Source organism: Vollenhovia emeryi, unplaced genomic scaffold (assembly GCF_000949405.1).
Source record: "Vollenhovia emeryi isolate VEMERY1.0 unplaced genomic scaffold, V.emery_V1.0 DF939260.1, whole genome shotgun sequence".
In the NCBI taxonomy this organism is placed as follows: domain Eukaryota; kingdom Metazoa; phylum Arthropoda; class Insecta; order Hymenoptera; family Formicidae; genus Vollenhovia; species Vollenhovia emeryi.
Window position 1 is genome coordinate 103796 of NW_011967106.1, and position 13972 is coordinate 117767.

The 13972-nt window shown below is 44.3% G+C and overlaps 2 protein-coding genes across 10 annotated transcripts in view; one reads left to right on the plus strand and one right to left on the minus strand.

Moving 5' to 3' along the window:
* Positions 1-620: 620 nt before the first annotated feature.
* LOC105559679 (slowpoke-binding protein) lies at positions 621-11018 on the plus strand. Of its 4 annotated transcripts, none has more exons than XM_012008167.1 (10): positions 621-873; positions 1509-1648; positions 4252-4658; positions 7940-8106; positions 8547-8812; positions 9175-9469; positions 9792-9883; positions 9966-10091; positions 10171-10241; positions 10519-11018. In XM_012008167.1, the coding sequence occupies exons 3-10, from the start codon at positions 4303-4305 to the stop codon at positions 10616-10618; spliced, it is 1473 nt and encodes a 490-aa protein (XP_011863557.1). In that variant the 5' UTR covers positions 621-873; positions 1509-1648; positions 4252-4302; the 3' UTR covers positions 10619-11018. The 4 variants fall into 4 exon arrangements, with proteins under 4 accessions (XP_011863557.1, XP_011863558.1, XP_011863560.1 ...); XM_012008168.1 differs by lacking the exon at positions 621-873 and adding an exon at positions 885-1390; XM_012008170.1 differs by lacking the exon at positions 621-873 and adding an exon at positions 10381-10431 and having other exon boundaries at positions 885-1648; positions 10519-10599.
* Positions 11019-11029: 11 nt separating this feature from the next.
* The window catches only part of LOC105559680 (probable histone-binding protein Caf1), a 6580-nt gene continuing 3637 nt past the window's right edge, over positions 11030-13972 (minus strand). For 2 of the 6 annotated variants that reach the window (XM_012008171.1, XM_012008172.1), the window contains exons 3-7: positions 13724-13972; positions 12875-13403; positions 12528-12785; positions 12006-12333; positions 11030-11786 (exon numbers count right to left, since the gene is read on the minus strand). In XM_012008171.1, the coding sequence (XP_011863561.1) occupies positions 11607-11786; positions 12006-12333; positions 12528-12785; positions 12875-13403; positions 13724-13972 (1544 nt within the window). In that variant the 3' untranslated portion in view covers positions 11030-11606. Of the gene's footprint in view, positions 11787-12005; positions 12334-12527; positions 12786-12874; positions 13404-13470; positions 13610-13723 lie in introns of those variants that run through there. The other 4 variants (XM_012008173.1, XM_012008175.1, XM_012008176.1 and 1 more) reach the window with 4 other exon arrangements.

Sequence of the window (13972 nt, forward strand, 5' to 3'; positions counted from 1 at the left end):
AAGCAAGACTGTGGAATAACTCGTGCCGCGTGCGAACTCGCGCACGTGTTTACAATTATAGAATTAACGCTCGTGCGCGGTTTGTTCGATTAAAAAAAAAAAACTCGAAGCGTACAGAGTACCCCGTAATTCGCACTTGTGTAAATACCCAGCTGCTCGCACATTCATTCACTTAATATTTTACTCTGCGTGATCCTCTTTGCACAGTTTTGTTTCCGACGATCATTCTTGTCTGCCAAAATTGACACGGCCGGACAATTGCCTAGAAGGGCGCTCCCATGAAACTCGTTTCGTCTCCGGAAGCTTGTCACTTGGCGGAAACGCGAGCTTCGCCGCTCTGCAAATTCGGTGAAATCGGGGACGAGAAGGACGGAGGTGGAGGACGCCCGTCGCGGGTCTTCCTTGCGAACGCGGGAGTCCACAGGTTGCCAAACTCTCCGCGTCAGATATCCGGCCGTCCGTGCGTTTACCTCGCGTCCTCGCGCGGGCGAGGAGCGGGTGGGTGGTTGCGCGGAACGGAATCTGTGTCGCGCCGGGTCGGCCGCGGCCCCGTCGCGCCGCGCCGCGCCGCGCCGTCGCCGTCGCCGTCGCCGGGATCGCCGCGCGTTCTCATCACCAGTGTCCACCCAGCCCCGTTGCTCGGCGGAGGCCGCCGAGCGCCGTCCACCCACGCGTCCCGTCTCGAGTCCGCGCGTCGCGTCGCGTCTCCGCCACGACGGCCACCCCGCGTGTCGCTCCACGGGATCCTCGCGCGTCGTGCACTGCCCACACGACCCGGACGGGGGTCGATAACCCGCGTGGAGGCGAGGACGTTGCACCCGTTCCGCGGGAAAGTCGGCGGATCGTCGCGCTTTCGATTTTTCCTCCCCCACGGTACGGAAGGCCCAATTTATTTGTCGCAATAGTAATAAGGCTCAATTTGTCCCGTGAGATTTTCAGAAAGCGGATGCTGTGCGCGGCCGAGAGCGGGGCTGAAATAAGGGTGGATTCACGCCGGAAGGACGCGGCCGCGCGAAACGCGCCGTTCGATTATCGTTCGAAATACCAGACGCAACGTTCCCGAACTTCCTTTAAGTCCTCGGCGACGTCTCTTCCTTCGTTTCGCGGGAATATGTATATTTGAGGAGGGGTTTGCGCTTCCGAAAAGAAAGAACAGGACGGACCGAAAGATTCATGTAGCCACATCGGGACTTCCCTTAAAAAATGCGGGATATACGCCAGCTATCGACTCCGCAGTGTATATCGCGCTTTCGTTGCCGAGCAACGGATAAGGATACAATGTTCTGATACGCTTTTATTTTCTTGCGAACAATTATTACGGAACGATCCTACGCATGATACGTTTGTATTTTCTAACGTTAATTTTACTGTCGCTACATCAAAGTGTTCCGTAAGTCCAAACCGATGTAAAATTACGTAGGCGAAAAAACTGAGAGTATACATTTTCCTGTTTCTCTTTTTTTTTAATTTGATACGCAAAGGTGTTCATGTTCTCGTCTACTTTCAAGCACACCCTGAGATCGCGCCGCGCGAGCAGAGATTTCAGCGACCAACGATTCTGCGGACCAACCGATCCCTCTGTGATATTTTGCCGAATAGTTTCACGAGAAAGTTCAACATCCCACGGTGATTCGCGTTTTTACTAACGGTAAGTGGCGGGTCAATTTGCGTGATCGATTATCGATCATTTGGATCAATGCGTTTCGATAATGTTTAAGCGCGCGGAATGTCACGAAGAAACCTCGCTCCAGCGCTACAATGATTTTGTAGAAATGATATTAATTAGAATCAACAAATGGAGAACAGAAGACGAAGGGAAGAATAGTATTGACAAAGTTAAAAGTTGAGGTTTTAGCCCAACGTAGAAAATTAATATTCGACACGACTGGCAAATTCTAATTAAGCCGTGTCGAACGTTAATTTCTTACATTGGTTAATTATTTACTGGCGACAATAAGTCTTTATTCTTGTTGAGATGTTAATGTCAATACTGTTACTTTCGCTGATATCACTTGCCACGTTTCCACGAAGAATACAAATTGAATTTCACAAAGTGACGAGAAAACTTAAGTACGATCGAACGAAGCAGCACTTTGCCTACTTGCTACTCGTGAATTGCGTCCCGAGCGATCAATATCTTTGGCGAACTACTTAAGCTTAATAACTAATTTGATATAAAACAGTTCTTGATGGTGTATTAACGGTATTCTGGTAAGGATCGTCTGCAATAGATGAAGTAAGCCTGGCGTAACAAGTAAGAGCAGGAGTACAGAAATGAATCATTTCCATTTCTTATTCCTACTTCAGCTCTGGCGCTTACTCTCGGCGAATTAGAGCGCGGTTCGACCAGTGCTGTAAATATTTTTAAAAAATTATGCCTGCACTTTAGCTTTTACACTGATAAGTAAAGCTTACGGTTTTCTTCCTTCGCACTGCTTACTTCCAATGTAGACGGTTCTTTAGAGACACAATTTTTACGTCCAAGTATACCCTAGTAGCACAGTGCATTGGCTAAACATTGGCCCAATACAATCAACCATTGGGCCAAAGTTTACCCAATGTGTGGACCATGCACTGTGCTACTACACGAAAAGAAAAATGTAGCTGTCACAGTAGCTAAGAACTGCAACTAAATTTCAGTAAAATATGGACAGCTAATATTTGATTGCGATAGCTAAATATCTTGCTACCACGCCTATTGTATTAGATGCGACAGCAAATCGTTCGCTGTGGTTTAGAAATTTATAGTTACGGCAGTAAAATATTTTTGGCGAGTCACGATTGGCTGCGGCAGCGAAAAGTTTCTTTTCAGTGTAGGGTATGCAGAGCGGTCGACGCGCGACGTGCAGGAGAAATATGTCACAAGGGGCAGAACTTCCGCGAAGAATAGTGCTAATTCGATCACGTAATACTCTCGAGAACGCGCCACCTTCCTTTGTACCATTTTTCCCCCCGTGTCCAATAGATTTCAAGGTATGCGAGGACGGGACTGGTGACAGAACGTCCTGTGCACACCGATGAACGGACCGGCGTTTCGAGAGGAAACGCGTTTATTCGCTCCATATCGATCTGGAATCTCGAGTGCGGTATTAATAGCGGGACGATTCCGCGCTTAATAATGCATCCGCGTGTATCTTTCGCGATATTGACTCGCAATAATTTGCTTCGATTGCGAAATTAGATTGAGAAAGGTCAGAGGAAAAATCCGGACAGTTCATAAAGCCTGTTAAGAGAAGCGCTACATCGGCAACACGCTCTGCGTAAGGTCGATTAAAACCTTTTCTCTCCTTTATTTCCGTTCTTCCTCCATCAAGCTTTAACGAGGAGACACACAAATCAGTGCCGGGTGATATCTCTTTTCTCTCTGTTATGCAAAGCGTGTTCTTTTTAAATAATGGAACAAATTGCCCGCGAGAGAAATTAATGTCCTTGAATTTTGTGGGACACAAAATGTCAAACGTCTTCATATTTGTAGTAGAATAAAAATAATTTAATGCAGCCGCGCGTCAAAGGGGCCTCTTACTCTTTGAATTGCTTAACTGTCGTTGAAAATATTTTATATTTGCAAAAACTAAATGATTCTCAATATTGCGCGTGTAACATTTGCACGGAAAAATTATGAGAGTATTTTGTATTTCTAAAAGTTAAGCGATTCGCAGTGTCGCGCACGTAACATTTGACATTTTCACGGAGAAATTTGCTACGACGAAATTAAACTATCATATATCATCATCACACTTAAACAATACGAGGAATACATTTAGTATCCAATAAAATTGTTAGTTTCATCTCTGCAACGATGAAAAAAATGACGTTACATTCCTATCAGTTTATCGATGTAAAAATACTTTCAACGAATTACGCTCTTAAATTTCCTCTGAGAGATAAATGTCTGTGAAGAAATTAAGAGACATTAATTGTTCATTAATTATTTTTCGTACGATTCAGTCGTTATTAAACGTCGTGTCCACTTTTATCGGGAAATCCAATAGTCGTCATGTTTATGCAACAGTAATTAACATTTTGTTTTACGTAAATGAAGCCGGCGAGGCCTGGGATACCTGTCATGAAAATGTTCGGAATTGTTCAATTATTTCCTAGATTTCCATTGTGTCGTCTTGGGGAAACGGAATAATTCCGATCGGAATCCATTCCGAAGATTTCCATGGTAGGTGCCCTGGCGAACTGCTTCGCCAGAGCGCGTTTTCGAAAAACGAAGTTTCAAAAGCGGGACGACAAAACGGATTTTAGGCGCGCCGGGACCAAACAGCCAGCACTCGCCAAGGTAGTCGCGGCGCAGCGATGTTCAACCTCTATCAGAGTCTAAACAAGAAGGACGACGGCGACGGGCAGCGGAACCGCGAGTCGGAGGTGACCGGTCACGACAGATTCTGTCAGCATCGTACCGGCCACTCGAGCACCCGTCGCCGCCGACGTGCCGTTAATCGCAGGACGCAGAGTGCCACCGAGCTGAACGCCAGGGCGATGAGCACGGCGCGGGGCTCGTTGCGACGTGGTCGCAGCGTGAGCACGGAGGACGAGAACGAGAGCGAGGACGACAAGGGCCATCAGCTGGCGAACAAGCTGGACAATCTGGCGCGGCTGCTCTTCAGCCGCGTGTCAGCGGCGCGGGGATACAAGGATCAGGGAGACGTCAAGTGAGTATTTCAGGGGTGAAAGGGCCGCGCGCGCGCATCTTGGTCGACTTTCGTCTCGCGCCGGTTTCGGGGTCGGTTAAAATTAACCGGCGGAGACGGGATCCATAATTTACGAACTATATAGATTTTGTGGAGCGACCGGGGGAAGAATTGGCGGAGTTATAAAATTATACGATTGCGGAGCGTCAAAAAGTTTCGACGATTGCCAAGCTACGGCGGGGGGAAAAGATTACGGGGAGCCGTGTAATTAAGGTTGAAGATAAAATTGCGGAATTGTACCACCATACGATTATAGACTCGTGGAGGCGACGTAAGATAGAATTGTGAAGTTATATATGAAACGAAATTAAGAATATAGAGAGAACTGCACACTGAGGGACGATTACACCCTCGGAAAAGATTTCTGTTACCGAGACAAAAATATTCTTGACGCATTTATATTTCTCACAACCTCATTTAGTACAGGTAAAAATAAGACGATAACAAAATAAAATCAATAATTCTTATTCTCCTTTATCGAATTAAAAAAGATTGACTTAGTATATTGAGACAGAAGTAGCTTATATAAATGTAAGTTTATATATTCTTGCGTTTAAAATAAATTGTCCCTCCGTCTTACAACGCACGAAGTTGGTGCCACGATATTCGACAAGACGACTACATTTTATTCTAAATTTTCCAATTTTTCATTTAAGATTAAAATATCCCTTTCGCTATAATAAATATAATTGGCGCTGTATCGATCCTATTTTATGATGCATTAAAGTGTATATAGCATATATTGGATCCGGAAATTTTTTTGTGGGCGTGATATTACATCTTTACAAGAAAATCGGTTGAAGCTACTTCAACCACGCGGGGAGAGAATTTTCTCTTAAAATTTACCCTGAAAATCGTGTAATCGTGGGACAACGTGGCATTTTGAAGAACTGCATGAAAGTTCTTGGAAATTTTACTATACACTCTACTAGTAAAACGTATACTAGATATAATTAGAGGAGAGTCCACCATCGTGAGATCGGTTTCTAATACGAGACAGCAGGTTTTCAACACCCAACTTTAATCGCAAATCTTCTTTCCCAACGATTACGCGAACAATGAATTTTTCACTCAACAGACCACTCCAAGAGCAATAAATTCACGGTGGAACCGACAGACGACGCCTATTAATTTAGCGGACACCCCCGCTGTCTCATATTAGGAGCCTGTCTCATAATAGGGGACTTCGCTCTACTAGAAAAGTGTATGGTAAATTTTCCGAAAACTCATACAGTTCTTCAAAGTGCCGCGAATTGTATCCCCGCGATTACATGATTTTCCGGATAAATTTTCAGGAAAAAAATTCTCTCCGTGCAGCCACACTCGATCAAGACACTCGCGGGGCAAGGAATCGTGTCAGAGCGTGAAATATAAATCGCAACGTCCCGGTCCGGTCTCCTCCAGCGGGCGAGATACCGCGATCCTTCGACGAGCCGGTTTAGCCCCCGCGGGATATGTATTATTCACGCGTACAGAGCAATAATGCACACACCGGCCTCTCTCCGTTCTCAGCCATGCTATTACTTGTTGCTGCAACGAGAAGTCAACAGGCACATGGCTCATTGTCCATAATGTCGCGTTGAACATTAACAATGACACTGCCCTAACGGTCTGATATCGGATCTAACGTTGCCCACCGACATCATTGTGCGTCCTCAAACCGGCGGCTTCAATTATTTGTGTGTCACGCACCCTCGGGCGTCTCTGTTTGTAAACCGCGTGCGAGTCCGCAGCAAACGTCCACAGAAACGTTTCGCTCCCGCACGGCACGTTTATTCCGCGCGCTAATAAATCACACCGATAGCCGTTCTCCATCACGTCGTCCCACGCGAAGACGTCCGGTCAGTGATGACGAGCTGCGCGCGACCGGAAGTTCATTGGAGGCTCTCGGCGAGCGACGGTCACCGGGTGGACGGGAATTTCCGTGTTCCAACGCGCAGGTATACAGCGAGCGCCGCGCGAACACCGCGAAGAGCGTCCCGGGACCAAAGGGGTCCTCTTCGTCATCGGCTGCGCTCGGCATTGCGGACGCAATGGGCGTCGGAGTGCTCGTCCTCCCTTTACTATCTCGTTCTCCTCTCTCGCTCGCGCGAATGCAAAAGAGCTCTACGACGCCTCGGATTTGCATTGCCGAACGCAGGCTATTCTCGAAGTGCCCCGGCCTCGTTCCCCGATCATTCGGAAACGAGACCCGGAGTCCCGGGACGCCCGGCACGTGACGCGCGTGGTTCGCGTTAATTCAATTGTCATGTCCTTGCGCGGGAATGCAAGCCGCGCCAAGGTCGGCTGTGTGGCAACGCACGGCCACTGTGTGGCGATTTCTTTCTTTCTTTCCTTCCTTTTTTTTTTATTGGATGAAACCCCTTGCAGCCACAGAGCAACGTGGCGCTTTAGTGGTGCGCGACCGCGCCGTAATCCGTGGCTCGCGAATCTAATCCGCTTTTGTTGCTGCCGGGGGCGCGATAATGCACAGGAGTTGTCTAGGCGAGCGCAAAGCCGCGCGGCACCTCTCGACAGCAGGTAGAAAATGTTTTTTTCATGACGTATGAGACATTCAGCTCTCGGGCGATCAAGGGCTCAGACACGATGAAAAGGAATAGGGTACTGGGAATAGAGAATTAAATTTCGACCATTGGGAAGCCATGCTTTCGCATGTGTTCACAATAAAGGAAGAAAAAATTGACATATGGAACAGAAAGCGTGACTTCCCATTGGTCGAAATTTAATCTTCCTATTCCTAATACCTTATTCCTTTTCATTGTGTCTGAGCCCTAAGAGTGTCCCATATAAATATACAATATATATGTGTGTGTGCGTTATCTTATTCCGTATTTTTAAAACTCTGGCAATCTGGCGTCCCTTTCACCCCTTGCTCGCTATTATTTCTTCAACGTCCCTTTAACAGTCGTGGAAACGTTTTGAAACGCATCACGAGATTACTTAATTTTCCCGTCTCCTCGGCAATCCAGCAATTTGCATTTTCTCTTTCATTCGTTATCATTGCCTTCGGTATTAGCGCTTTTGAAACTAGCGGGTGACAATCGTACCCCGACGACACGCAGATCCGAGAGTTCTAAATGTTCAGGATGATTAAATCGTCAATGAAAGCGACGCTGCGAAGCGTTTTGTCGTCTCGGGAAGAGATCGAACGGGGGGGGGGTAGGGAAGTGAACGGGCAAATTGAATTGGGACGATCTCCTTAAATAAGGAGACACGAATAGGATTTTGCGTATTTCCAACAGAAACGGCCGTTACACGGCGCTGAATCACGGGTCAAAATCTGTCAGCGAGGATGGAGTCGAGTACATGGAAATGGAGAAGAGATCCCGCGATCGTGCTTTATCAATCTGCCAGGACTACATCGGGAAAACGTCGCGCTTCGTCCTCATCAAGCAGCTGAATAACATCGGTGAGCCCTCCTCGCTTCCGTCGAAGCCGTCCAAGTGCCAAATAAAAAACACATATAACAAGGTGTTCCGAGACCGTAGGGCACTCGTCGATAGGATTGCGACGTAACGAGGTAGAAAGTAGTAAAGCGGGGACAAACTGTAAAGATCCAAGAAGCTTTACCGCGCTGGAACGTGTTCGACATTCGCACGATTTTACTCAAAGACTTAGATTTTCTTTTCCGTTTCGGCGTTTGCTGGCTGAGAAATACCTCCGAGACTTTGGCCCGTGTTCCGAACCCTCTTTCATCGATAAAAGCGTCTCTAAAAGTGGCCTTAACAGTCTTCTTCTGATTGGCTGCAAGCCACTTTTAGAAACGTTTTTATCGATAAAAGTGGATTCGGAATGCGGGTCTTCTTGTACGAAGAAGAAAGCTGATGTGGAATTGTTAAAATCCTTCAGGCTCGAGAGTAGATAAGTACTGGTTCATGGTGAGGGACACGTCGCTGAAGACGGACAGACTGTTGACTTTGGTGCCGTTGATTCGGAGCTGTCCGCTGACCGTCTGTCCCTCCACCAAGGACATCTTGAACAATCTGTTCCTGGCCTTACAACATCCCTACATCTGTCCTGTCTTTCACGTCGATTTTCTCGAGTACGAGGACCAAACCTACATCGTTCTGATACAGCCCATCAACCAGGGCAGCCTGAAGGACCTAATATACGGCGTAAGTACCTCGTGACGTCGAAATGTACTCATCTCTTCAGAAGACCGAAGAAGCACGCGTACGCGAACTTTGTCGATCGATCCGAAACTAATTGGTTTGCTCACTTGCTCAGCCTTAGCGAAAGTTTTATTAGACACCACCCCTCTCCGCCTTGTTGATTGTCAATATCCAACATCTTAGTACGCCAGACTTCACTTAATTGATTAAATTCAAACAAATCAATAATGTAAGAGCCATTTAGGATAATTAACCGAGAGAAGGTCGCGTCCATCTCCGATCGCTAATAACGCGAAGACCTTTTCTCTGTATATCTGGGATACTCGAGGACAGGATGTCCTAGTGAAAATAATGTCCTGTGGCAGATCGAGCGAAACTGCTGGAACGAGGACTGGACTCACAAGTATGCCGCGCGGGGCAAGGGACTCACGCTACCGCAAGTCCAACGAATGGGACGACAGATATTGGAAGCGCTGGTGTTCCTGAAGGAACGGGGATTCCCTACGGTGACTCATCTCCATTCGGGCAACGTGGTGATTCAGAACGGCGTTGCGAGACTGGCCGGTCTGGAGAACACGCTTCTGGGCTTCACCAGTCGCGTACACCCCGTCGTGACGTCCCGATTAACGCACGCTACCTCGATCGATATTATATGCTTCGGTAAAGAACAAATATATTTCGCCAAGCTCTTCAAAGGGACTTTTACTCGAGCTTTCATTGTTAATGTAATTAATTTCGGCGAGATACTTTTCAACACGATTTTAAATTAAATCTTTGTAGCGGGATTTCAATACAATATTCTATATGCAATCTCCTTTCGGCGATATTATGTTTCGTAAAGTGCCAAAGCTTTCAGAGCTTGTGTGGTTTCTTTAAAAACCGAGCTTGATGTTACATTTCTTCAATAGCGTGTTTTATTTCAACTTTCAAATTTAATTTTTAATAAATAATTGTTAATAAAACTCATTTTTTACGTCATCAGGGCACATGCTGTTCGAAATGTGCGCCGGCTACGAACTATGCACCTTCAGACCATCTGCCGTCCAGCTATCAGACATCGAAATGCATCCGCAGGTAGAAATCGATCCCAATAACGACCCGGCGTCTGGTCCATTCGTAAAATGAGAATCCAAGCGCTACGTTGTTTCAATTTCAGGTCGTGAGATTTCTCGAATTGGTATTCACGGAATCGGAAAGTCATTTTACCACCATAGAGGAGTTGCTGATCCACGATCTCTTCAGGAATATCGATCTCCGTGAGATGCGATGTGCGGCCGTAACCGTGAGTGTTCGACTTCGAAGTTCAATCTGGACAATTTAAAGTCAACTCAATCCCAACGAAATTAATGCGACTATTTCAGGTATTTCGTCCGACCCTGACACCCTCCATAATGAGCCTGCTCGACGGTATTAAACGGCAAGACGGAAAAGGGTGAGTTTTTTTGCGAAAAACCTTCACGGTGTATAGTTTATTAAATATATATATATGAAAATCTATTCAAATGTGTGTATCCAAATTGCGATGCATAAATAATTATTGGTGTTGGAAATAATTTGTTTCGCATGCGCAGCTGGCATAAGACACGCTCTATAAGCGATGTCCATTTAACGCGCAGATTTTGGTAATGAACGATCAATTAATTGCGCTGATTAATAAATATGAGTTCAATTGAAGGGACAACATGCGCTAGCGTTGTACTTTATTTCAGAATTACGAGTATCGACAGCGAGGACGGTGTATCGCTGAACAGCTTCGACGGATCCTTACTCACGCAGATATACAACGAGCTTTCACATACGGCTTTATAATGTGGGAACAAAGTCTGTACACATATATACGTATATTTTATCTCGAAAGATGCACGTTCCTATTATATTTGCAAAGTGCCAAGAAAGCAATTAACCCGACGCTAATTGTACCATGTATTATAATATAAAAAGCATGTCATAGAATTTGTACAATGACGTAAAAATGATTTTGCGCATTTTCTTGTTTATCTTCGCGTTTGTCAGACACAGATGAAGAAAATTGTAATTGTCGTTAAAACTAATTGTTTCTCCTGTTATTGTAACAATTCTAGGATAACGACCTTAGTAGAACCCGAGGATTATTTTAGATTTGTAATTAGAATAATTTTAAAATATGAGAATTACAATAGAGAAATGACAAAAATGAAATAAAACTTGGAACGGCGTAAATTGAATGAAACACCACTCGAGTTTACATCACTTTTTTTATTCACGCTTAAAACGAAGTAGAAAAAGTACTTGGCAACCCCTAGTTTCACTTGAACTCTCTTCCACTATGACAGAGAAATAGTGCCTTCGTACGAATATGGCTCACAACAGATGTAACCAGCAGTTATTTCAGTACTGCTACTCAGCCAGCGAATTTCTTTTATTTATTAATAACATAACCAATTTGTCACCGTAAAACAATAATACTCGCCATTCATATTCTTTTGAAATATTGGAAAAGTTATAAGTTTTCAAAATTTGGAAAAAGTACAAATGCGTCTAGTCAGATCCAATAAAATAACACACATTTATCTCCACAACTCGCCAAACTTTAGAAAATATAAAATAAATGAAATCTTTTATCCTGTTACTTACACTTCTCGTATGATTGATCGAATGATTGAACGCAAGAATTATTGTTCGCTGGTGAAAAGGAATGTCTCAAAACTCGTTACACCGAGATGTTCAACAACACACTTGGCGCACTAAGGGCTGCGCTTACAATCCTCAGTCAGGAGGCGGCGATAGCTCAGAACAATTTCATGAATTATATTTCGCGTTATGAGCCGCCAGTTTCAATCTCGCTTCCGGGTGTTTCAGGTTCTTCATCGTTATAAATATTCTCCGCCATTTGCCATACTTGCATTATGTTATCTTCCGACACCGAGCATATGACCCACGGTTCATTAGGATTCCACGAAAAATCACTAATTTTCGCGGTATGACCTCCATGTATAAACTGTAAAAATATTTTGAAGATTATTTTTGAGAAACTTTAATTCCAAATAAAAAGATATAGACTCTTAAAACTTAAAATTTTTACAAAGAATCGAAGAATATTCTAAATTGGGACAAAATTAATTAATTAATGGAAGAAAATTGTAAAATTTTTTAGTGATTTTTTTTCTTCCGGTTACTTATTTATTTTGTCATCCACAAAACAACTTTGCGTAATTACCAAAAGTTCAGGTGGCCCGTCTTCGGCATCCTCGCTGGACTGCTCCTCGCCGATCTTGCTAAGATCCCAGACATGTAATCGTCTGTCTGTGCCACTGCTCGCCAATATCGTTTCGTTGTGTGGTGACCATTGGACCTGGAAGATCTCATCCTTGTGTGATTCAAATGAATGCAACTTCAATTTGAGATTTCGCAGATCCCAAAGAGCTACAGTTTTATCCGCGCTGCCAGTAGCTAATATAAATTCAGAGTATGGATTGAAACTCAGGCAGTTCACTTCAGCGGTGTGAGCATCAACGGTATGACTTGGTTTACTAGTATTGTTGCATCTGCAAATATAAAAATTTTGATGATATAATGTGTACTGCACTATTTCGTTTCGCAATTCGCTGCAATTATCTATACTCTTAAATGGCTCTTCAAATAAATGCAATCTACCTAAGAGTCTAAAGAATATTTATTTTAACTGTATTATTAACGGCCTTAAAATTGAAGTTTCTCAAATAATTGTATTATAAATTACCTGGTGTCCCAGATCATGAGCTTTTGATCGTCAGCGACCGAACCAAATAGTGATTCATGTAACAGATGCCAAGCGACATCTTCGACCACAGCTGTGTGTCCTGTGAAGATAGTTTTCGCGTCGATAACACGATTTTCCTTCGGCGTGGCATTGATATCCCACAGGCAGATAGTGTGATCGTCAGACGCGCTAAGTAAGTATCCGTTGAGATTCGGATTCCATGAGAGTCCGTAGCCTTCCTTTTGATGTCCTCGCAATCTTCAAGAACATTTAAATAAATAAATACAATATCATATTGATACAAGTACGTGTTCCGTCTATATCTGTTTGAAAGATCGCACAAGTACCTCAAATCCGGATGGCATTCGCCGTTGGGATCCGGTTTGCTTGGATGCTTAGTATAATCAAACACGAGCACGTCGCTCGAGGGGGTCTTCGTCGCGATCACGCACGGGTTTTGCGGCATGAATCGCGCTCTGTTGACCTCACCTTCGTGGTTGATCTTGATCTCGATCTCAATTTTACCACTAACTGAACCGAATCCACCAAATTCACCTTTCTCGTTGTCATAATGAGAGGCGTCGAATTGCGCGTCTTCATTTGGTAGCTGGACGCTAGCGATGAGCAGGTGATTTTGTTCGTCCGAAGTGTGAGTGCCCAGAATTAACCTGTGGATGGAATAATCTTTTCCCTCCGGTCTGGTGACGTCGGGCAGCCATTGGGCCGTCAAGGATGGCCACTCTAAAGCATGTGTCATCACAAGGTCGTACAGAAACGGTGTGTTCTTCTTCCATATTTTATATTCCTCGTTGATAATACGCTCCTCCACAGCGTCATCGAAGCCCTCTGAACGAAGTACAGCGGCGCTTAAGTTTTCTTTTACATAAAATCTTACAAATTATACACATGAAGAAGACATGGAATAATATAAATACAACATTACTAGGCATAACATGTAAATCATCTAACATAGACGAACAATCGACGAAACACGGACAGGTGAACAAAGGATGCTAAATCGATCGAAAGACGAAAGTGTGATACTGGCAACAAGGAGTTTCTCCAAGTCTTCAATAAGTGAGAAGCTCGTATTTGAGCTTATCGATCGCCTGCACAGTTTTTAAGAAACACAACTTTGAATACGATCATAAAAACTTGTGTACCACACTTAAGGAATAACAGTTTATAATAATCACCTCTCGGGTGATTGTCAGGCAAAAGATATTTCAACTTTTCATGTAGTTGTGTGAAGTCACCCTCGTTTCTCGTGGTTTCAGCTCCAGTACAGTTTTTAGTACCGTCTTCTTCAGCCGTTTTGTCATCAAGTAGTTCAATCGTTTCAATCTCATTTGACTCCATGTTTTCCTCCTCTAATATATCTGCTGTTGGATTTTTATTTTCCTCTAATATATCTGCTGTTGGATTTTTATTTTCCTCTAATATAT

Coding starts and splice junctions, on each gene's coding strand:
- LOC105559679 (XM_012008167.1), top strand. CDS start 4,303: ATGTTCAACCTCTATCAGAGTCTAAACAAGAAGGACGACGGCGACGGG. Junction 4,659..7,939: donor AAGGATCAGGGAGACGTCAA/GTGAGTATTTCA, acceptor TATTTCCAACAG/AAACGGCCGTTACACGGCGC. Junction 9,884..9,965: donor ACATCGAAATGCATCCGCAG/GTAGAAATCGAT, acceptor TTTCAATTTCAG/GTCGTGAGATTTCTCGAATT.